Genomic DNA, 25,209 nt, shown 5'->3' with positions numbered 1-25,209 from the left:
ACAAATATCACAATACTCTCTTAGGAAGAAGAATTTAGTATTTATGGGGTGAAATACATGTAACGACAAAAGAGCACGAAGGAGAAATACTGATTCTATTTATGGATGTGCATTGAGAGATGCAAGGCAAATGTAGGAAGATGTATTTCTCTTGACTAAGAGTTACAGAGGAAACCGACTCACTAAAATAGCCATGCACTAAATTCATGGTGCCGTTCTTAATATGCATTCAAGAAAAAGGATAAAAAAGCCATTTCTTACAAGAATCATAATTTAACTCTAATTTATTCTACCCTTAAATCCATCTATTTTTTGGGGAAAAGTGATCTATTTTTGAGAAGGCTGTTCCTATAAAGCATAGTTCTGGGGGAGAATTGACTTACAAGTGACATTATGGAATTATTTCATCATCTGCTCCTCAATGTTATTAAATATTCACTGGTACTTGTGTGTCTAAACACAGGCAAGATTTTAATTTTGAAGATGCATGTCTCTGATCATTCCTTAAATTACATTTTCCTTTCTTTTCTAGAAGGAACAGACTCAGGGAAACAGCTTCTCTTTAGTGAACGTGAGAACAAAGGCAATTCTGGGAAACACAGCTTTCAGATGTGGCAAACAGAAGCTGATTTCAGATACAGAATCAAAAAATCAGAGTAAATTTCCTTGAAGAAACAGTTACCTACCATAACAATTTTGTAAATGTCATCCTTATAAAGAGATGGCATTTTTTAATATTCTATCTTAGCGTGATTTACGTGATTTAGAAACAGTTGCGCTGATTCGCACTAGCTAAGGATCTGCTCCAGCCCGTCTGTGCACAATCACAAACTGAAAACTGCATTGCTGCATTAGGCATTTAGCTAAACAGCTATTCAGAAAAGAAACAGGGAAGACTACAAACCAAACAGCCCTTTCTTCCTGCTTATAAGTAAATATGGATTTTCCCACAGAAACTTTAGAACAATTACAGTCTATTGCTCTTCAAAAATTACTAACAGGAACATCTAACTTTTAAAAAGAATTTATAAAAATCACAGGCAAAACTCCTATGAGTCCCAAACTCTTCTCATTAATAAATAAAGAAAAAAAGAGGACACCATTGTGATTTCTGTGAACATATAGGGGTATTAAATTATAAGGAAATTAACTGCACGTACTTTTGGAGTAGAAATTTACACATAAAGAAACTAAGAGTAAAGACAGAATTCAGGCCAAAATAGTTAATGCAGTGCAACACAAACACGTGCACCAGTCAGTCCCAGTACATGTGTTGAACATGCTGCCAGACAAAACCAGAAATGTGCTGCACAGCCAGCTAGATATTTAACACAAGATAGGGATCACAGGGAACAAAATGAGGAGACCAGATTTAAAGCTATTTAAAAAAAACTTCCTTACTGTGCCAAGAAGCTTTTTTTCTTCTGCCCTTTAATATTTGTCAAATAGAAGTGGAGTATACTTAGTTTGCTATTTAAACATTCCTATCAGGCTGTAATTCTAAATAGAGAATGTGAAACATAGATGTCTTTGAGGAGAATTTTCATCTTGAAACTTATTGCTGCTTCGTGCTTCTTTAGCCCAAGGTCTGTTTCTCACTAACTTATGGCACTGTACCAATTTCTGAAAAACACATGCTAAGGGTAAAGGTTTCTGTCAAATCAGTTCCACATCAGATACTGTGATGTCATATGTTAAGACATCTCCAGGATTTATTTTAGCATTACATAGTTTTGTATAAAGTGGCCAGTCATTGCTGTTGGCTTCATCCTTTTGCACAGTTCCACTGAAGGGAAAATGGGGGGCAAAAAGGATTATTTCCACAATAGAAGAATGAATGAATGAACATAAAAAAAATGAAACAATAGTGCTGGAGAAAAGGCTTCCTCCTACAAGGGGCAGATATTAATTGAATCAAATTAGAATTCAGTCAAAGCAGCGGAATTTTGAAAAAGAATCATCACTTCACACATTTATGTAGACCTTGTAATGTGCTTTATTTGAAGCAAATCCTAGGATGCTACTGGAACTCAAATCAGCAATAGTCAGTGAGTTACCTCTAAAAAAAACATCAGAAAGAATGATCTGTTTTCTATGGGTATGTGTTTCCAGATTGATTAAGTCTTGTGTCTAAGAAAATCCCAGCTCTGTTTGAAATTCTTCCTGCTGCTTTGGCATTTATAAAAGTGGATTCTCTTTTGCTTTATAAGTAGTGAATGCATGGTGCCACTTTCTTACAATTAAAGCACTAACAAAATCTCTCTTCTACTTGGCCAGCAGTTTTAACCAACCATTTGGAGACCTAATTTCTAATTTCTCAGCAAATTCAATAAGATTTGGTTGAAATAGATGTGAAAATTAACGAAAAGAAAGAGTGGGGATATGTAGGGAGAGTAAGATTTACACCTGTGACTGCATAAAATGTATTACCTTAGGAAATTATGCTAAATGGAATTTTGTGTCCATGTTCAGTCTGGGTCTTATTAGACAAGTTATTACACGGGATGGAAGTAGACACTAATCCAGCCCAGCAGTTAGTAGATTCCCTACATAAAGAACATATGTTTAAACACATCCATGTTGATATGTGAGCATATGTGGAATAAGTCAATTGGGACAACACTGAAGTTACTTCCTTTTTCCTTTTTTTTTTTTTTTTTCTATCCTTGCAGAGTATTTGGTGCTGCTATACTGCTGACATCCTCCCTCAACATGTTAATACCGTCTGCAGCCAGGGTGCACTATGGGTGTGTCATCTTTGTTAGGATCTTGCAGGGCCTTGTGGAGGTATGCAAAATTTATAACATAACCAGTAAATGTGACAGATATTTGTTAGCCTTTAAATAGCAATTGTAACTTTCAGGGGAAAATAAAAATTGCTTTCAGTTTATTACTGATTTTCAGCATAATGGATTTCAGTGTATGAATTACAGCTGTTTGATTTTCCTTCATCTATAAAATTACATAGCAAAGTTTTGTCTTGCTAAGAATCCAGTGAGATATGTACTTAACACTGACATTCCACTGAAATCCTGTACTGCGGAGGGCTTATACTGATGCTATTCTCAACAGTTATTTGCTGTCCAGCCTCATAGATTAAATCCATAATAAAGAATTAAGCTTCTGTCATAGGCCCTGACCATGCTCTTGTCAGAATGAATGAGAGATTTACCATAATTTAGAAGAGAAAAAAATTGAGCATGCCTTCTAAATGTATTGGTTTGTTTATTTCTTTACCAAAAGACAGATTTTTAGGCCTGTGATTGCTGGTGCTTTGTTCCTCAGGGCTACACAGTTTTATTGCATGAGCTGATTTTAACTCATGCATTTTATCGTATAAAAAAGACTCCAAAAGCAGGTGCAGAATGTGCCTGAAAGTTAGATAACTGTCAATCAAGTTCTTAAAGTATATAAATCTGGACCCATTTCTGAAAAGTGATCTGCATGTACAGAGGTGTGCTTGACTGCAAGGAGGAGAGGAACGGAGCAAGTGGGTAATACAAAACCAAATAGATATTTTAGACCCACTCATTTCTGTGATACTGTTCAAAGAAATTGTGAATGCAAAACATCTCAAACGGGACCATTTGAAGAAGGTTTACAATAAATCATGACAATCTTAAAATTACATCTTTTTTTTTAAAAGAAAACAAACTGTCAGAAATGAACATGAAATTGGTTATAAGATCTTCTTTCAAAACCTTATCAAACTTTGGCATATTGAGAACGATAATCTTAACATTTATGATAACCTTAACATTTGCAAAAAGTTATTATTATTTTAAAATTTTTGCATAGAAAACAAAACATCAGATTAAGAGAAAAGTGACTCTGTATAACTATGAATACATCATAATAATTATTAAGCAAGAATTTTGAAGAAAATTACTGTACATTTCATATTACATTTTCTAAAATTTAAATGTTGCGAGATATAATGATTTTTAAATTTTTTTTTAGTTTTTCTATTATGAAGTTAAAGGCTGGTTTTGAAGAGAAACCTAAAAAGTGACTGGTTTAAAATCAAAGCAACCAACATCATTCAATTATTTGCATTAAGGCTCAAGTAGGTTGGTTAAAGATGGTGAAAAACTTCTCTCTTCATATTTTTAAACTCTTCTTAATCTTATTTTCTGGTTTAGACCAGTGGAACAGTAATCTGCATTTCCTAAATTATAATTTAAATTTTAGATTAAAAAAATTTAGAACACCAGAACTGAGTGCTCGAGAATTCCGGCCGGCCTTAGAAAGACCCCAGAGGGTCTGTGTTTTCATCCTTCCTTTGACTCTGCTACTTGTGCATTAAGACTATTTCTTTTTAATTCTTCACAATTGTTTCCTGGAAGGGGGAGGGGGAATAAAAGGAAACAATTGTGGTTTATACCTGTTTCATAACACCTCTTTAAAGATTTGGAGTGATTTACAAACCTCATTTCAACCTTAATAGAAACTGAAGGTTTTCTATGGCTGTGCTCAGACTTTGCTATAGAAATGCAAAGCATTCTCAACTTCTTTGTAGCAATTAAAAAAAAAAAGTAAATCATGCAAAGACAATGAACTGAGTGACTAATGAGCATTAGCTAACTTGTGGCACACCCATTCCCCAGGGGGTCACCTACCCTGCCTGCCACGGTATTTGGAGCAAGTGGGCCCCCCCATTAGAAAGAAGTAGGTTAGCAACCACTTCCTTTTGTGGTAAGTAACTTTCTATTTTTGTCTTTCTTTCATTTTTAACATAAAAGTATTCTGAGACTGACTTTTATTCCCTTTTCATCCACGTATGTCTTATTTTGTAGGTTCCTATGCAGGAGCTGTTATTGCAATGCCTTTAGCTGGAATTCTAGTGCAATATACTGGGTGGTCTTCGGTGTTCTATGTGTATGGTATGCATTTTGCTCATCTCACTTTGATATTGTATGACCTTACTCTACCCTTTCTAAAAATATAAAAAAAAAAAAAAAAAAAAAAAAAAAAAAAAAAAGGAGAGGCAGGTCCATAAAGCTAAAAATACAGTCTAGAGAAAAGGAGAGTGAAAGAACAGAATTTAAAGGAGAGAGTAGGAAAGCAACATTACTAAAAAAGAAACTAAACTAGTTCATGGTGAAACCTTCATCACTTCTAGTACAAGCAGTGCAAACTGCTATGCAGATCTATCAAATCTCAGATCACGCAACGTCACTCTCTCATTTTTACAACTGTAAGTTCAGAGTACCTGCCCTGACTAGGATGTCCTGATTTGTATCTGAAGACTTGCATAACTTCATTCAGACTAGTTGTGCTACCTTAACTTACACTGATGGAAAAAAAAAATGCTCCAAAGAAGGTCATTCTGCAGTGTAAAACTAATGTGAATTAGGGGGAAGATAACAAAAAATTTAGTGTAGTAATCAAACAACAAAAGGGAACCTCATTTACAGTCTAGTGAAATTAAATGGAAGTTGTTCCAGTGATTTGCATTGTACAAATTAATGTTAAAATATCGGTGACTGTTTATTCACAGTGACATAGATCTCTAAATGAAACAAAGAAGTCTTCGCTATGGTCCAGCCCTGAATGTATTTTGCCCAAATATTATTTGGAGGAACCAAGTGTCTGTTAGAATGACTCAGTAGAAGAACAGTGGCAACAACGGCCATTTAAATTCATTATAATGATTCACAGATTTTTTTCCATGTTTGGTTCTTTACTGTGTATCTTTTAAAAGTCTTTCTTTCCATTTCAAAGGGAGCTTTGGTATAGTCTGGTACATGTTTTGGCTTTTGGTTTCATATGAGAGTCCTGCAAAGCATCCTACGATTACAGATGAAGAAAGGAGATACATAGAAGAAAGCATTGGAGAGAGTGCCAACCTCCTAGGTGCAATGGAAGTAAGAATATTACTCATATGCTTGCTTCCTATGTGAGTAATAAAACCCACAAATCCCAAATAGAAACAACAAAAAAAATCAAACATCGTCTTCAAGAGACAAAAGCATGTTTCACACAATTGAACTTTTTTTTGGGGGTGGGGAGATCTGAAATCTGTTGATAGATTTCTGAGTCAATATTGTTTCTGCACGAAGAGAATTATAGAATCATAGATGGTTTGGGTTGGAAGGGACTTTTAAAGGTCATTTAGTCCAATCCCCCTGCAATGAGCAGGGACATCTTCACCGCGATCAGGTTGCTCAGAGCCCCGTCCAACCTGGCCTTGAACATTTCCAGGGATGGGGCATCTACCACCTCTCTGGGCAACCTGCTCCAGTGTTTCACCACCTTCATTGTAAAAAATATCTTCCTTATATCTAGTCTAAATCTACCTTCTTTTAGTTTAAAGCCATTACCCCTTGTCCTATCAAAACAGGCCCTACTAAAAAGTTTGTCACCATCTTTCTTGTAAACCTCCTTTAAGTACTGAAAGGTCACAATGAAGTCTTCAGTTCTTCTAGCAGATCACTCATGGAATTTATACCTCTTTTTCTACTCCAAAATATAAAACTACCTCTATGGTTACATTTGAAATTGCAGCTTTATTGAGACTTTCATAGTACCTTGATTTCAGGTGGTTAATTTCCTTCCTATATAATCCCTTCTGGAAGGTTACCACTTTTTAAAAGTAAACTAGAAGAAAAGCCCTTTGCAGTGTCTCTTGAGGTCCTCACAACATCAGAGAAAAGGCAAATTCTGACTATTCTATGTTTTATTTGCAAGAAAGACTATACATTGCAACAGAGCATGCCAGGAGAGCCATAAGAATGCTCTCAAGCCTCTAATAATCTGATTTAGTTCTGTACTGGATTAATTTTCAAGAATTCCTAAAAACCCAGCTATGAATTCAGAGAATTTTCTAGCCTCTTAATCCTATCATGCTACATAATAATTTTCCTATTTCTCTAACTATTGAAAAGCTTTAAAGAAACTATCATCATGCTTACTAACTCAAGAAAGCAAAAAAAAATTTGGTCCTTAAATCTCACTTCATCTGCTCAAATTTTTACACCATCCATTCCCAGTCAACCCTCACTACCACTCTTCATTATGTTTTTTAATAGGTCAGAACACTGGTTCTTGACTGAAGTCAGGAATAAACCCTTTTTCTCTTGGTAAAAAAACTTTGATCCAGATTAAATAGGGAACTGGAAATATTACAGTCATTCCTTTGATAGTCGACATTTTTAGGTGTTCTTGAGGGAGTGTCAGGGTTGATATTCAACGGCATTCAGCAGTGGTCATGGTTTCTTATACCTATAAGCATTGTTGAAAGTTTGACATGAAATGAGATACTTCAAAGGATGCCCATATAATTTTAATTTGGGCTGGATAACTTCTATTTGTTCTTGTTGGTTTTTAATTAAACATTTTTTAGAAGTGATTAGTCTGTATCAATAGCTCAGTTGCTTCTAAAATACTCAGGCTGAAATTCTTCCCATAAGATCAAGTGAGCTTTTCTGTCTGGCTTTTCTTTAATTATGTCACATTATATCCTTAGCTCTCACTTGAGTGTAATTTAATAGGTATACAAGGTATTGCATAGATCCACCTATGGGCTGTTTTTCTGTGAGGAAAAGCCAGTATTCAAATCAACTGTAGAGTAAATTTAGCCTGAAACCTTTCTGAAGTGATTTTCAAACCCTCATCTGGGTCTGGATCCTGTATTTGGATCAACACAGATGGGCAGAACCCTGGGCTCATGGAGAGGTGCTGGGACTCAGCAGGATTGTAGTTCTGTCCATCTGTCATTTTTTCTTTTCATTATGCAATTCATTTTAAAAATACAATAAAACAAACAAACAATGTATTGACCAAGCAGTTTCAGCTGGGGCTTGATAATAAAATTATTCAGAATGCTGAGATTAAAATTTAAATGCTACAATACATGCTTAAATAAATCTGATGAAATTGTGTATTTACAGTGTAAAATCTGACTGTTGCCTTAGATACAGCAACATTGTCTTTTAAGGACATATTATTAGTTTGGACTTAGCATGTTCATGTTTACATGATTGAGATAATGGCACTTGTACATGAGTGTTGTGATACAGCTAAGTATCACTGTGATTCTCCACTCCTGCATTTTGTAGTAATTTTTACTTGCTTATGTTTTTAAATTAAATCTTGATCATCCAAATGTGGATGCTTTATGGTAACTGAAGTCATTGTAATTCAGATACATAAAGCTGTGCATATATGAGCTTGTTGGAGCATAGGTAAAAATAACAGATAGGAAAAGGCAAGATAGATAGATGATCATTATCGAAATGGTGACTGGGTCCCCCTTTCTATGTTTCAGAAATACAAAACTCCATGGAGAAAATTTTTTACATCTATGCCAGTCTATGCAATAATAGTTGCAAACTTCTGTAGAAGCTGGACTTTTTACTTGCTGCTTATTAGTCAGCCTGCTTACTTTGAGGAAGTGTTTGGATTTGAAATAAGCAAGGTATGTAAAAATAACGTAAAGCTATTATTTTATCTGTGCAAATATCAGAGCTACATTTGTGGTAATTATTAGGAGGAGGAAAGAAAATTGTTCTGCATCTTTATCATGGGTTTACAAGTCTTAAATCTTATCCCTTCCAGTTAGCGTTCTCTCGACCAGCACATATAAGTGAAGTAACAGTGACGAGGGATTGGATCGGGGAAGGTGAAGGCAGGATGAGATTTAGTCATGATCTGCTTGGGGCCATATTGCAAAAAGAGCTTCAGTAAAGTGCTTGAAACCAGATCATGCATGGTATTAGAAAGGTATTGAGAGATCCATTACAGTTCTGTCCCTGATACCCCAGGGGATGTGGGATCCCACTGAAGCTGTAAAGAGAGCATTGACAAATGGTTCCATTTTTCTAGGTGCGTTTTACAAAGCAGGATCAGATAGTTTTAGGAAAGATAGTAAAATTTATCACCTTTCTGTATCCTCTTTTAATGTGTTGAGAACTGCTCTACCTTTTCCACTTAGGAAGTGAAAGAGATGGTGGCAAAATATGAGACATAGGGATGATCCACATAATTCATATGAATTTTGAATCAGACTTATAGTGTGAATATGGATACATGCAAACAAGCCGTCAGAGTGCATAGTGAGCTTTCGACTAATACAGATTTCCTTCCTGTGAAAGTGACCTGGGCTTGTGCTTTTGAGACCCCTGTATTTGGTTGATATTGTTCCATGAGGTATTGCTACCCTAAATTGCGATGTGACAACAGATGAGTAGCTTCCAAAGTGTTGCCGTATTATGGAGTAATGTCAAAAATATGTAATGCCATCCCGCATTTAAAGATGGGCTTCCATCTTTAGCTGGAGTTATTTTAAGAAGCTTTGCTATGCTTGAAACATCAGCTGTTATGCACGCAATAAGAATGGTCATATTCTATAGAATTAATCTGATCATTTTGTTCTAGAAGGTTTTTCTTAGAGGGCACTCAAAGAAATGTGGAGCTTTGTAAACAATGACAGCAAAATCCGTTTAACCTGCTGTGGATATGGATGCTCATAAATGAATAGTTATCAGTCAGGAACACCTCAAAGCAGCAATGGCAATGCCACAAGTTACCTCACACTTCATATCTGGCTTATTGGGAGAACCATCTATTAAGATGAAGCTAGCTGTCCCAACATAGCTGACACATACATAAACTGCAGTGAAATACAGAGTTTCACAACTTTGATTGAAGAGCAGAGAAAACTTGTTTTCTTTTTGTTCTCATGGAGCCTGCCTGCCCTGCACACTGATGCAACTCAAGCCAGACATCAGACCAGCTGATGCACTGTTCAGACAGCAATCATGCAAAACCCCCTGTGCTTAAGCACTTTTTCAGATATACATAATAATCAGTATTCTTTATCAGAACAAAACACCACGTGTACTAGACCAAAATGTCTGGAGTGACAGGAGATAGCAGGTGGCAGTGCGTGCCATGCTCACAGGTACCTGTTTTGCAGGAATGGGCTTCAAATATATTATTATATCTTGGAGCAGTCATCACCAAATTACTATTTCTTACTTTGCTAGTATGTGCAGCATTCTGAATACTGTCAATCAATATTTAGCATGCTATCTTTCACTATGTACAGAGTTTCTCAGACATATCTTTTGCCCATGGGAAATTTGAAGCTTGGGGGATGGTCAGAAATCAAAGGCAAATGGCCATTGTGCACGCGGGGATGATCCACAGGGAATCTGTCTAGACACGTTAGGTTTGCTGGGCAATGAGACACCTAAAACATCACCAAAAGAAATGTAGCAATTCAGTTTAATGCATTTGATCATAAATTTTCTGAAAAGAAAGAGCAGAAGGGCTATGAGTGAAGGGAAAAAACCCATTAGCTTAAATCTAAACTATGAAAACAAACTAAACACAAAAGTGTCATGGCATCAGAGGTTCTTAAAAACTCTGGCTGTCCTTCATAAAATACAATGGCAAGATCACCAGTTCTTTTCATTTAATAAACCAAGATTTTTAGTATTACTTTTAGTACATAGCCTGAAATTGAAGAGAAACAATTAGTTGTTGAATGCTTCAGAAAATGAAGAAACAAGATTTCCTTATGATTTATACTCTGCTGATTCTAATTATTATTTTAGGTGGGTATCTTATCTGCTGTGCCGCATTTAGTGATGACAATTATTGTTCCTATTGGGGGACAAATTGCAGACTTTTTAAGAAGCAGACAGATTCTTTCAACCACTACTGTGAGAAAGATAATGAACTGTGGAGGTAAGTCTTCCTATTTTATTAAAAAGCTTCTCGTACAGATTCAGTGTCCCAATAGTATGCTGCATACAATAAACAAACAAACTGCATGTATTATGAAGCAATGCTTTGCGTATTTTTTTGCACACCCTCTGCACTAAGAAAACCCAGACCTGAGATTACATACCTGACTTCTGAGGTTAAAGTCACATGAGCTGAATCCTGGCTGTGATAAGGGCTGCACAATTCATAAGCAGGTTAAGTGTATATTCCCATTAGGGCTGGCTGGAACTACCTAACCAAATCACAAGTATTTCTTTTCATCTTAAAGCTGACAGGAACTAGCAGTAGGTTACCATACAAAGGCTAAACTAAGGAATATCTGAGATAGCAAGAACACGTGGTTTTTAGGGATGAAAGAAATACCTGAATATATTCCACTCTGAAGTAATGTTTTGCCTCTGTCTTCCTATGAAATATTACCATATCCTAAGGCTTGCAATATTTGAGAGGGAATGAAATCTGATGCCTGGTTTTCTTTATGATTTCCCCAGGTTTTGGTATGGAAGCAACTCTCCTTCTCGTGGTGGGATATTCTCACAGTAAAGGAGTGGCTATTTCATTCTTAGTGCTTGCTGTAGGCTTTAGTGGATTCGCCATATCTGGTAAGATTATATTACTGCTATCAGTAAATTATTTTATCTTAACAGAAAGAACATCTCATTTGGCTTTTATTCATTGATAGTAATTTAAACAAACCTCAGAATTACAAATGACATTATTTATGATAATTACAGGAAAGTACAGCCAGAATCACATCTTTTATATTAATTACTTTTGTTCAAATTCTTCACTCATTCATTGCAGCAAATGAGACTTTCTTTTCAGTGAGGTGCTAATGTACACCACAGATTTTTCTTGAAATCAAACATAACACAAATGGACTGATATAACGATACCTAAATTTCCACGTATTTGTTTAAATATAAGCCTTTTACTATTTTTTTTCACTATTATGTTAGTTAATGCTTTATTAATGTTGCAATTTTTTATTACTCTGGGGCCTAATTACTAGCAACTTTTTTCTGATTTAAAATTCAGCTCTCCCCCTTTCCTGCTGATATATCACCCCTTTGCCTTTGCCCTTCCCAAACACAAGTCACCTGGCCTTCCCTTGCTTTCCCACTGTGATCTTAGTATCCTCTCCCATGCTGGTTCCTTATGTCTAAAACAGGCTCTCTTTTCTTCTGTGCCAAACATCTAAACTTCTCTTAATCAAATCTGTCCTTAATCCCTTGTGTTCTGCAAGTTATCATGCCTGTTTTGCACAACTTGAAAAGTGTATAGCACTTTCTCTAACAGTTATCCCTATCATACTGCTTGCCTTTTCCCTCTTATTATCTTTCTGTATCCAAGTATTTGGTTTCTGTTTTCATTTACTTAAGTGCTTACTTTGGGACAATGAGTTCTGTTGCTTCAGAGAAGCATGTGTTTTTTCTAAGATTATTTAAATAGTTACTCCATAAGTTTCAACAGACTTAAGCTGCTGGAAATGCAAGAGAACAAACAAATATTTATAAAAATAATTAATAAATCTTTTATAGATACTGTCTTTTTACTCCTTTCATTTTACCACTCAAGAACAGAAGGGAACTCCCTTCTGCTGGTCTGTGAACTCCCTTCTGCTGGTCTGTGTGACAAGAAAAAAAAAATGTGGACAATAGGAAAGGAAAGTGGTACAAGCTGGAAGAAGAAATGACATGTTATTTACAGCATGAAATGGTTGTGAATAACACTGAGAAATATGAATGCTCTCCCTGCCTAAATATCTCCTGGGTTTTCTACTCCACACAGATACTACTAGGATTTAAAAAAAAAAAAACCCCAAAACCTACAATTTTGGGGAGAAAATACATTTGATATCCTTTTAAAATATATTTTTAGAAGAAAATGAAAACCCAGAGTTTCTCTACAAATATTTAAACATTGTAAGTCTTTTAGAGAAAAAGTAATTAAACGCCCCAAGTCTGTCATAGTAAAATTGTCAAGTGATAGGATTACTTTTCAGAACTGAAGTAATGCTCTGCTTTTGGTATGAATGTTTGCTGACCTTTGCATTGCAGGATTCAATGTCAACCATTTAGACATAGCCCCAAGGTATGCCAGCATCTTAATGGGGATTTCTAATGGAGTCGGGACCTTGTCTGGAATGGTTTGCCCTATAATTGTCGGAGCAATGACAAAGAACAAGGTAAATGATAATACAGTTTTCAAATCTTCCCGTTTAATACTGTTGGTTTCAAGAACAAGACCTTCCCATAGTACAACTTGCCAGGATATCCATATTAGAGTCTGGGACTTCCAGGGCATAGCATCCAGGAACTTGCCAATGTGAAGCATGCTTCAGTGTATGCTCACCACGTCAGTGCTTTTTATAGGCTAATGAATAGTGATTTTTCAAAGATGGATATAAGTAATTGGAAACTGGACGCTTAAATGTTTTAGCTCTGCTGATTATCACAACCTCAATCCCTAATTTTAATCTTTCAGTTCAGAAGAGTTAAGTCTATGCACTAGTCTGATTTAGCAAATTTCTCCTTTACAGACACGTGAAGAGTGGCAGTATGTCTTCCTCATTGCTGCTTTAGTTCATTACGGGGGTGTTATCTTCTATGGCATATTTGCTTCGGGAGAGAAACAACCCTGGGCAGACCCTGAACAGACAAGTGAAGAGAAATGTGGCTTTATTCATGAAGATGAACTTGCTGAAGAGACAGGGGACATTACTCAGAATTATGTAAATTATGGTACCACCAAGTCTTATGGTGCTACAACCCAGGTCAATGGTGGCTGGCCTAATGGTTGGGAGAAAAAAGAGGAATTTGTACAAGAGGAAGTACAAGACTCATACAATTACAAGGAAGGAGATTATTCATAACAAACCTAAATATTGGGTATATTTTGTAGTGTTTGTGATTAAATTCATTGTGATTGTTTGCACACAGAAATAAAATGTGGTATAAACATGTAAACACATATCAAACAGGAAGGTCTTACTGTAAAAAAATACATCAAAGTGCAATCTGTATGAGTTGTGACATGTCATCACTTTCATTAGGTTATATTTGTTCTATAAACATTAGAGTTTTAAGGGTTTACTGGTCAAAACTATAGAGGCAATTAGATACTTACAGTATACAAGAGCTAAACTCATAACTAAGGATTAAAGCACAACTAAGCAACCAAGTTGGCACATCTAATGCTCTTTTTAGAAAGCCAAAATTACTTGATCATTAAAAATGCACTTATATATTTGTTACACTGTATTGAAAGAGATTGTGTTAAATACACACGTTTACTCAGTGCAATGTAGGAATTGTGTGTGTAGTCTAAGACAAGAGCTTTCGTAAAGAAGAAAGGTTGAGTCCTAGATATTTACAGAGGATTGATCCAGTTCCTTTAATGGTAATTGTATCAAGCCTAAAGAACAAATAGGGCATATTGTATGTTTATCGTGATTACATGCTGCAGGCTACTCTGTGATGAATAAAGGAATTATTTAGGAGTTTTATACTGAATGTTTGGGCACAAATTCTTATTTCTATTCTTTACAGAATCTTATGTAATTATAGGCATTGTCATGTTCTTCCCTGCATTTATCAACTAATATAAAAAATATATATATTAAGTCTGACTTTTCCTGCAGACTGTCAAGTCCCTTTATCAAAAAAACAAGCTTTATTATTCCATTCTTTGCAGTATATTCCAACTTTGTACTGGTGTCTTTAGAGAGAGAAAAAAACCAATATAACCTAGAAAAATATATAGTATTTTACAAAATTCCAAAGAGAAATTTACTATGTACAAGTAGCCCTAAGAAAAAGGATGTATTTCTTTTGCAGAATATTTTGAAGCCAATAGAAGAAACAGAGAATAATTTAACCCTTATTCTTCCCTTAATAGCTTTCATATTTTTACACACCGTGCCACAGTTGTATACATAGATATAAGTTTATTGAAGATACTGTAATTATAGAAAATGTTGCTATTTTAGAAATCCCTGAAATAAAAAAAAAATGTATTTGTCTTTCGATTAAACCTAATAATAATGGACACTGAATATGAGTACCATATAAACTCACAATAAACCAAAGTGGTAAATAACTAGTGTTGGGTTGAAAGAAGCCAACAAGCATCATGCTTGTCTCTAGCATAACTCAACAGTGACTGCAACATTAGTGTACCAAGCAATAAGTGCAATGCATTATGAAGTGCATAATCTTCTAGACTATATATTAACCTTCATTTAGCTTGTTGTATATATTTGGGGTTGTTGGGAGTAAACCAAACTGAACCAACTGAAGTTAGCAACACCAGACCACTTCTTAATACTCTAAAATGACAACTATGATCCATTTCTTAATTCAATCAAATGATTATTATTGTATGTAATAATCCATTCTGGATTCTTGGTCTGTTCATTGTATTGTGCTAGTGATTGGAAACCCTGCTACCGCAATATACAACTTGAGGATTGTTTCTTCTCCTTTTTTTTAATGCAAATCATACCTTGACCTTAAGAAAAAAGTATTTTGCTTTGTGCCTCAAAGTGATGTAAAATGTGACCATAGCTTTTGCTGTGTTTAATGAAAAAGATGTGGACCGTGTCACTTTTGTTGCTGCAAAAAGTGTTAATAAAATGCTCTATTTATCCTTTTATATAAAAAAAAGGACAACTGTAGTTTCTTGTCATTTTTTTAGATGTGCCTTAATATAGTTTACCAAAATTCTAGTCACTGCAGAACAAATTCTGCTATTGACATGGAGACAATATCTTATGACCCAGCTGGGAGCTCTGCTGGATACCCAGCATCTTGCACTGTCTGCTCTCTCCTCTGACCATGCACAGGTGTGTGGTGGGAGAGGAACCTAACTCTAGATTGTTATTCCTCCTCTCAGAAGGATGGCTGGAGTAGGCGTGGAAGAGAAAGGAGTAGGAGGATCAGTGTGCCAGCCAATGCAGTGCAACTGGGAAAGACAGACTAATCTGTGTTAGCTAAAAAACGGGCATGGATCAGCATTCTCTAAAGAAAATGAAAATCACCACAGATTGCTGTTCCTGGAATTTGTTTCCTTTATTGTTCCTGCAACAAGACTCCTTAAGTGAAACATAATGTTACGGTCCATCCACCTGTAGATAGACCCTACAGAAATCAGTAAATTCAAGACATCATAGATTAAAAGTATTTTTCTAGCAAAATTTTTAGTCTTCAGTAGTTTTCTTGCACAAAGTAGAAGAATGCAGAAACACCAAACTGAACAAAAGGCTGCAAAACGCTAGACAGAACAGTAATGGGCCCAGCGTTTCTCAGCTGATAGGCTAGTTGTCATAAGATGCTGAGTCAAGTAACACACAAAGTTACTACCAATTGTTCTGATGGACTGGTGTGACGTTGCCATGGAAAATTCTTGAAAGAGTCAAAAGTGGGATAAATAGGGGCTGTAAAAGTACTGTTGTATTTACCGGAGCAAGTGGACAGCTCAGAAAATGAAAACGAATTAACAAAATTAAAATCAATTCTTAGTTTTTGGTCTAATCTTAGATGTTCTCTATCTTTTGGAATTGTTTCAATAATTTCATTAAGTATAGGCTTTTTTTTTTTTCTTCTTAGCTTGACACTTTATAATTACTTAGAATAAAAGAGAGATTTTAATCCAGGCATTAGACACTGCACTGTTCAGCCATGCACAGCTCAGTGGGAACTCAACATTTGCCTATAAATGCTACACTGCTTGAAGATTCTTCATATTGTCTTTCCAGCTCTCTGCTTCTGCTTTGACTCTGTTACTGCCTTTTTAAATGGCGGTGCAGAGGAATCCGTTCTTCTGGGAAGGAAGACTAGCATGACAGGTTTTAAGATTTTTACTTCTTCACAGACACCCATTCACAGAAAAATACAGGAACCAATCATCAGGAACGTGGCTGAGAAAGAAGAAGGGGAAATGGAGAAAATAATTGGGTTCTTGCAAAGGATGATTAAATGAAGACAAGCAGCAACAGCTGGATCTGTTTCAAGGAAAAGGGGAGTTGAGAGGGCTTGACCCTTCACCTAAACTATATTTCTTCTCCATAAAGAAGTTTATGTTTCTGCCTTGCTACTTCATTTATATGAAGTAGCGCTGTTAAAATATATCTCTTCAGCCTCTTCTGAACTGTGCCCCTTCTGCCCAGAGATTTCTCTTCTGTGCGCAGATGTAAAGACCAGGTCTGCGGAGGTGTTGCACTTGTAAGGCGCAGTGTTCCTCTTCTGCAACTCTTAGCAGCTCAAACTCATCCCTGTTATCAATCAGACCGTGTTGACAGCCACTTGATTGTTTTGTGCTGTCACCTATCTCTGTTTTGTTCCCCTATCTAGTACTCAGTAGATCAACTACTATGTTGAAAAAAAGGAAAAGAATTTTTACTCACATTTTTATTTATCACTTATCTTTTCAGTAAAGAACAGCAAATAAAAGGAAGGGGCAGAATCCAGACTCCATTAAAATAATTAGAAGAGCTTTGAGTTTAGATGGGCTAGAATATCACCTCTAATGTTCACCTTTATGTCCTGTCCTGGTTTCAGCTGGGTTGAAAAACTAGAGCTATCTTTTCTTCTTAGTAGCTAGAATAGTGCTGTGTTTTGGATTCAGTATGGGATTTGGTATGAGAAGAATGTTGACAATATACTGACGATTTTAGTTGTTGCTATAAAATCAAGGACTCTTCCCCTTCCCTTGTTCTGTCCATGTGCAGGTGCACAAGAAGCTGGGAGAGGGCACAGCCAGAGCACCAAACCCAAACTGGTGATTGGAACACTCCGTATCATGTAACGTCATGCTCAGTATATAGAGGAGGGTGGGCTGGGAAGCAGGGGCCCTCTCTCATCCAGGATCACAGTTTTGGGATTTTCTCTCCTCTAGGATCCCTAGCTGAGAGTGAGCTGGGCATTGGTCAGTTGGTGGTGAGCAATCACACTGTGCATTACTCATTTGCATATTCTATTATTACTGTTGTTCTTATTATTATTTTAATTTATTTTACTTCAATTATGAAACTGTTTTTATCTCAACCTGTGAGTCTTCTTACCTTTACTCCTCCAATTCTCTTCCCCACTCCCTGGGGCAGGGGAGGGTGAGCGAGCAGCTGTGTGGTGTTTGGCTGCTGGACAGGTTTAAACTATGCCATGTCCTCAAATGATTTCATACAGATAGTACATTTCAACCCGTGACAATTCTTTAAATATTGGAATCTGCATTGGTCAGTTCCCTTCTATTAACACATACCTTTCTTGCAGAGATAAAGCTATCATAAAGTGCTCTTTGCTTTCAGAAGTGATCATGAAATTCAATGGACCAGATTTCATAAAAACACTTTTCTATGGGGGAAAAGAAAGACTCAAGGTAAAGGTTGAATAACAGTGACAAAAGAATATCTGCAAATATGAATGGAGTCCTCTTTCAGCATGAAGCTAGGAATAGGAATGAATGTGGAAGTCAGAATAAATGTCACAGTTCAAAGCCGTACTGCTAGAAAGATAACATCACAGTCTTAGATGCTGCCTCTGAAAGATGAAATGTTTTGTTCCTTTCAGGATAAGCTGTGAAGGAGTTTGAAGGCTAAAATTAATCTAAGTCTAGATTAACTACTTAACAGCAGCTGCTTTTGTACTTATTTGCCTGTGTTTTTTGCTTGAATAATTTTCATTGCACTGGGAGATTTAAGAGCAAATAACCAAAGGACCTAAAACTACAGTAAGATATTTTAATTTGATGTCTATGTATATCCTCTCTGATCCAGCTAATGTGCCTGATGTTGCTATTCTAGCTTTGCTTAACACTTTTTCACTCTGTTGTAAGACAAAGCATGGCAAAGAATGAAATGTATTATATATTTAGATAAGCAGAACTACTGAAGTCTGTGTACTTATACTGAGGTCAAGTGTTTAGACAGTATCATCTTCCATGTTTGAGAATTAATGTTACTAAATGATTGTTGGCAAATGCCTCTTTGGTAAAGGCTTTTAACATTAGATACATATAATCCTTGCTTTAGGTGAAGCTGCGTTCTCTCAGATGCCATGGGTGTGGCATTAGAAAACAATACAAAATACGATTTTGAGCAACCGTCCAACCTTTGGCAGGCTCTTATCTGTAAGAAAGTAAGTAAAGAATAAGTATGAAATGCAGATGCAATGTCAAACATAAGATATAAGGCTAAATTAGAATTACAGAAAATATTGTAGGAAGTTTAAGGAAAAGCTTACAGAACAGCTGTCAAATTTCCCCACTTTGCTCACGGCAGTAGTGAGAAGAAAAAACTGAATATGAAGTCCTAAATAACTGGTCCACCCTATCCTGAGTCTAAGATACAATCAAAAGTTGGCTCAGAAGCAGATTACCACGCTCTGGCTGCACCCTACCTTGTCATTTAACATAGCTTGTAACACATTTTTGTGTCAGGGCCATGAGGCACTTGTAGCCCTTCATTGTCTTGAGCATCCTGCCCTAGAACTCTGACTTGCACCCCCATCCATGACCCAGGAGCCCCATTTCAGCTCAGGGCTGAGATTCCCTGTCTCTGGTCTGTCTCCCGAGTAGAAGTTGGATCTATGTGTTCTTGTCTCCAGCCCTGTTCTGGCCCACCTCCTGTTGCTCCTGAGAGGGCTCTCTGGATGGACCGTGGACCTGATTCATTCCTTGCTGTCTCTGAGACCATCAGTGGAGTTAACATCCTGCGCTGCCCACGCTGCACCCTGGTCCATAATGGCATAGCCAGCACCTGGGTTACCCTTGGCTCATGGCTCATGTCCCTAATGAGCTGCCCTTCCTACTCCTCCTGCTCCCCATTGGACACTTTCCTTGTTGCGCCGGTGACAGTCCAAGGAAACTTCATATATGGTCAATTCAGAATCCTGAAATGAAGCATTTTTGTCAGTCTCTGAAGAAGCAGAACCACGTCTAATGATTCCATCATTATTTTCTTAAAATACAATGAAACATACTGGTGTGTCGGGCAGGAGATTTAACCTGTTAGATACCAGAACATTCTGCTTCATTAGTAGTAGGGTTTGGATTGCTACTTCAAGTCTGTCTCTCTCACAGAGGTATTCTGCCATCATGGATATGCTCATGGTACCCGTTCCCTTTTCCAGGAGAGCTATGTTTCATTCATCAGTGTGTCTTGAAGGAACTGAATCGAGTTTTTATCCTTGCACCAACTGCAGGCTTTCTTCATTGTGTACAGGAAGCTGCGATTACTATCCTCAGCCCTTCTGCTGGAGATGATCAGCATTTGCCTGCACTTTAATGAGCTTTCCAAAACTGATTTATCTTTACACTACCTCTGGCTGGGCACTGCTGTACGATGGCATAGTGTCTGCTCATAAAAGTATGCAAGCAAATGATGTTCTTGAGCTTTGCATGAAGAGTCAGCAGTTAAAACGGATAGTTTGCAAAACTGGCGATCAAGGCATTATAGAGTAACACAACCTTGTACGACTGACAAGGAGTTGATGACGAGGTGTTTCTCGTACCCTGAGGATCAAATGGCAGGTTCTGTTCACAGAGAACAGTGAATGAGATGTACATTTGACATGGGCAAACAGTACAGCTATATTTGGTTTATCAAGATCCCAGTTCATACTAAGCAGTATGAATTCGTTGACATCTACTCTGACTGTGACACCTTGAACACTCAATATGTAATTTATACAGGTGTAAATTTACTTCCTCTACTGCTTTCCTCTCAGAAAACAGAGATTTTGCATGTCATTATCAAACTAACAGATTAAACTGGTTAACTTAACCAGCAACAGGAAGAATTTTATTTCAAACGGTAAACATATCTTATATGAGAGATAGCAGCCATCCACAAAAAAGATGGTTATTAAAATTAATCCAATTGTAAAACACTTAAAATTTAACATGAACCACATGTGCTGGATTTGTATATACATACACATACATACAATATGTACATATATATGCACATAGTATACAGATATTCGGAGCAGGAATAGGAGAGAAATCTTAGTGCACACAGAAAGATTTTATCTCTTTTGACCCAATAAAAATCCTAATGTATCCTCAGCAAGTTCAAATAGCACTTACATAAATCTCTCAAAACTATTACAGTCTACAATAAACATCAGCAACAAGTAACAAAAATTTTAATTCATACATTAGAAGTTTGGTTGGTTTTACTCTCTTTGAGAAGATCTTCACACCTGATAGCTGGAGGGAACTTCAGAACAGCATCTTAACTAAGGTCTGTAAAACTGGATTGAAATATTGGCAGGAAACACTTGGTGTTGTATTGCTTATCTTGACACTTCCACTATTTCATTTTCCAGGTCAGAAATGTAGAATAATCTATTACTTATATCGCCCGTAGCAGGAACTTAGTATTTAGTACTTAGATAAACTGATATAATTAAGGTTTATATTTCTAGATGTATGAATAGCTTGATGATATTCCCCAGTTTAAGGGAGCTTAAAATCAGAATGTACTTTTTCAGATCTCTGTTCTCTCTTAAAAAAGAAATATGAAAAAGAGCTTTCCTTGAATGGAGTTTCTTTCACTTATTCAAATGGTTGTACTCCTCCTGCCAGGGTTTTCAAGCTTCCTGTGCATCACACTTACTGAAAAATCTGAACTAATTAAGTAGGACATACACAGTAAAAATGATAAGAGGAAATGTTGGACTTACTATTTCCATGCCATGCAGATGAACAGCGCATGCACTGTAAAAATGTGTTAAGGTGCACACAAACCGTGTCTGGTTTAAATTAGTGTTCAGATGATGTGAGTGGATGGCTAGATGTCCAAGGATCCAGAGAGAGGAAAAAATTTAAAAAAAATCAAAAATATTCTGTATGATACAAGGGGTCTTATCTAGAAGAATCCAGATACATGTATGATAGACTTAATGACTTATTTACTTGTCTCCACATTTCTGTAGCATCTGGGAAGGTCAGCAAATCAAAGAGAAAGGCCACTAACTATTACATCAAAAACAGATGTTAAAAAAATAGAAAAAAATATGCTTGGCATAAAATGAACTAGATAAGAAAGCATTTCATAAACAAAGGTTAGCATTGTTAAAATTGGAAGATTGCCAATTAATTAGAATTAATCTTGTGTAATCAATTAAATGTGTCAACACTGGATAATTGTCATAGATGGCCATGAACTAAATAAGTTTGTGAGGAGGGTGTGATTATTTTCTTCGAGGTAAACATCAGAACAATCAACAGAACTGCTTTCAGTTTTAATCTGGAAATTTACAATGTTATTTTCTTTTAAACGCTGCTTTGTGGAATTAAAACTGAATCAGATAAAGACAAGGTCAACCAAAGCTCAACTTTTTTCTCAGTCGTGTTCTTCTGTGCAGTTATGTCTGATCATAAGATCAATAAAGCACAAACTGTTTCTGCACTGAAGCACCAAAATCCATGTGATGTATGAAAAGATGTTTGTCAGCATGTACAAGTCTGACACAGAAAATCAGAAGGCAACACGGTAAGGTGAAGACTGACCGTCTAGGTCTGCTTTAGGAGTCCTGAAGACAATGGTCCACAGTTATTTCCTGACTGGCAGTGTGATGGTATATAGTTAGGATCGGACTATGAAGTGGACTGGCTGTGCTTTGTGAGCTAGTACTCTCCACTGCACGAACATGCGAATCCCTATTACTGTTGACATATGCCCTTTAATAATAAAAATATCATAATAATCTCAGCCTGAAGTCTGATAAGAGGTAATTCATATAATATTTATGTATACACCCTCCAAAAACTTTTCAGCTAATTTTAAGCAACCTGAAGATGAAATACATTATTAATTGTATTAAATACATTAAATATTTTTTAAAAAAATATGTGTTTCAGGAAATATAATTTTAAAATTTATTTATTTCTCTTATATCTCAATTATACTTACCTACTTAAAACCAGATCTATCTTTCTTTATTTCAGGTCTGGTTCATGCTGAGAAGCTTAAAATTTGACTTTTACATAAATTAATACACCTTTCTTGTCAAGTCAAATAATCATTTCTATATACTGAACACATTCAGTAATGAATGAGACAGAAATGAAAATCTAAGAAGCCAGAATCACCTATTTAGGTCAGTTATTCCAAAGGACTTTTTGTGTGTGTATGTGTGTGTCTGTGTTTCATATGAGGAAAAAGAAAGGGTATATATTTAAAAAACATTCCTAGTTAAATTACTTTTCTTAGAATATCTTGATTAGCATAGACACTTGTTCATACAATGCCATCCTTATTGCAACCATCATTTACTGTTTATATTAATAAATGCAAATACTCTGTGTTTTATTTAGAATAAAAACCTTTGGGCCATCAGTGGTTTATTTGTTCTTGTGCATTAATTTGATGTGAGAGGACACAAGAACTACTCAGCAGAAAACACACAAATTGAAATCATTGTTGTGGTGTTGGAATACTAACACTATTTAGCATTTAACTACTGACACTCATTTAAGATCTATTCCCTAACTGATACTTTAATGTCCAGACCATGAAACTTTAGAGAATTGGGCCATATTTTCTATCACAATACCCAGTTCTGCTCCCTATGGAGGCAATGCATTTTGAAGACACTGACTTCAATACAAGGAAGATAAATCAAGTTTCTTAAAATCGCCACTGTTGCCCCCATAACTAAACACTGTGCTATGGAACAGCCACACTGCAAGCACTGAAATTCTGTTCTGGGACAGCCACCACTAGGTAGGAGACTATCTGCCTCTCCCTAGATTTCAGTCTATATTCCCATTTAATGGAAAGAAAGAACTAAAACAGAGAGAAAGCCCTACCTATATTTTCCTTAAATTCAAAGCTCCTGGCATTTGTCAGCTCTCTGTCAGAATAAAAGCCCTATTTTCACAGGACTTTCTAACAAAAGCGGATCACCTCCTAAGTATTATAGTCCTGGGCTATAGCTGCTGCTGCAGTGAACCAGAGCCTCGAATGTAAGCCTCTCATATTCCAGGCAAATGCTTGAATCCTTCTGTCACTGATTTGATCTTCTGTAATCTCCTGATCTCTTCTGTTTATTTAGCATGAATTGGTAAGAGTATTTGAAGCAAGGAGAAATGATGTCTTTGTGACGCAGAGTAGAACTGGGGAAGGCTCCTGGTCACTGAGCGATGCATCTGTGTCCACCTACCACAGCACCCAAAGGGCAGATGTTCCAGATGTTCTGATTCCAGCACCAATTAGGTAATATACCTTAATGCACACCTAAGCTTCTGTCAGTAGTGACAATGGTAAATCACACCAGAAAGACAATCCCATAAAATAAAGAATGAAACAACCTAAAGGCATTATGTCATCAGGAAAAAAAAAAACAACAACCTGTTTGACTAATAAGTGAGCCTGGAAGTGTTGCTGGTAATTCTTATTTTCTCTTTTGATATGGATTCATTTAACCTTGTGAATCTATCACTTTCAATTATAATATAAAATGAAATAGTGGATCATGTATAAGTAGATTAACAGCAACATGCTGTTAGCATGCCTTAATCATTAACGGGGATTACTCTTCCCTTTCTTGTTTCTTTCATTTCAAGCAACTTTGTCTTCTTCTGCAATGAAATCACAAGTTATCTGATTCATCCTGGAATAATCTCATAAAAATAATCAAAAAGGCATACAGAAAAAAGAATGTGTGAGAAAGAATGAGACAAAAAAGAATCCTCCAGCTGACTAAGGGGGGAGATTTAAAGGTCAGCATCAAAATAGGCTGCAAAACCAAACATCAGAAAAGACAGTAAAATCAATTAGAAAAATTGCATTGTTGATGTTTGAAAGTTATTTGTCTCAATAACAGTGTATAGACATGTTATGTATTCAAATACTTTTGGGAAACCTCAATCACTTCCAGTATAAGAGACCTATGTAATTTTTATTAGGAGTTAAAGTTTTTTTAAAAAATGTTTTTAATGTCCATATGTTAGAGTTTATATGGACAAAAAGTGTTTATAAGAGTAGCTTGAAGCTTGATGTCCTGCTAAGTGTGACTTTGCTGCTGGTGCCTGAATAAACAGCGTAGGACCCACAGAGACTGTCCTCTGTAGTGAAACGGTGTTGATCTCCTGGGGAAATATGCTGGAGTCTGTAATTTCATTTGTTGTGTGTGGCCATTAATTTAATTTGCGACTACTAGCAAAGTACAGGAAGATATATACAGATGAATTATTGATCTGGTTTTGGGCACTAATTAGAACAGGTTTACAGTTAATCTCTAAAGCGCTTATTATCTTGTATACAATATACAGAAAAACAAATTTAATTTAATTTAATCAGCATTATATTCCTAATAAGGTATTTGTGAATGAACATTTTGGTTTGCAGACATTGTTCTTATTCGATATCCATAGAAAGGACAGAGATTGTCAGTAACAACTTTGATGGAAAGCAGGGCTTCGGTTAAATTTAGCTATATGCTCATATTTGATTTGCAGCAGATAAAA

At 36.2% G+C, this 25,209-nt stretch overlaps 1 protein-coding gene across 1 annotated transcript in view; it reads left to right on the top strand.

The window, feature by feature from the left end:
• SLC17A6 (solute carrier family 17 member 6) overlaps positions 1 to 15,401 on the top strand; it is a gene marked incomplete at its 5' end in the record, with an annotated part of 32,258 nt that extends 16,857 nt beyond the window's left edge. The window contains 9 exons of the mRNA XM_026850687.1: positions 2,542 to 2,787; positions 4,608 to 4,695; positions 4,797 to 4,883; positions 5,725 to 5,867; positions 8,270 to 8,419; positions 10,563 to 10,695; positions 11,226 to 11,336; positions 12,795 to 12,922; positions 13,277 to 15,401. Coding sequence (XP_026706488.1) covers positions 2,542 to 2,787; positions 4,608 to 4,695; positions 4,797 to 4,883; positions 5,725 to 5,867; positions 8,270 to 8,419; positions 10,563 to 10,695; positions 11,226 to 11,336; positions 12,795 to 12,922; positions 13,277 to 13,609 — 1,419 coding nt within the window. The remainder of the gene's footprint in view (positions 1 to 2,541; positions 2,788 to 4,607; positions 4,696 to 4,796; positions 4,884 to 5,724; positions 5,868 to 8,269; positions 8,420 to 10,562; positions 10,696 to 11,225; positions 11,337 to 12,794; positions 12,923 to 13,276) is intronic.
• Between the last annotated feature and the right edge of the window lie 9,808 nt (positions 15,402 to 25,209).

The sequence above is a fragment of the Athene cunicularia genome (assembly GCF_003259725.1).
Source record: "Athene cunicularia isolate RWA chromosome 5 unlocalized genomic scaffold, athCun1 chr5_part3, whole genome shotgun sequence".
Classification (NCBI taxonomy): Eukaryota; Metazoa; Chordata; class Aves; order Strigiformes; family Strigidae; genus Athene; species Athene cunicularia.
The sequence above is the reverse complement of the archived record's forward strand: the minus strand, read 5'-3'. Positions and strand labels throughout refer to the sequence as shown.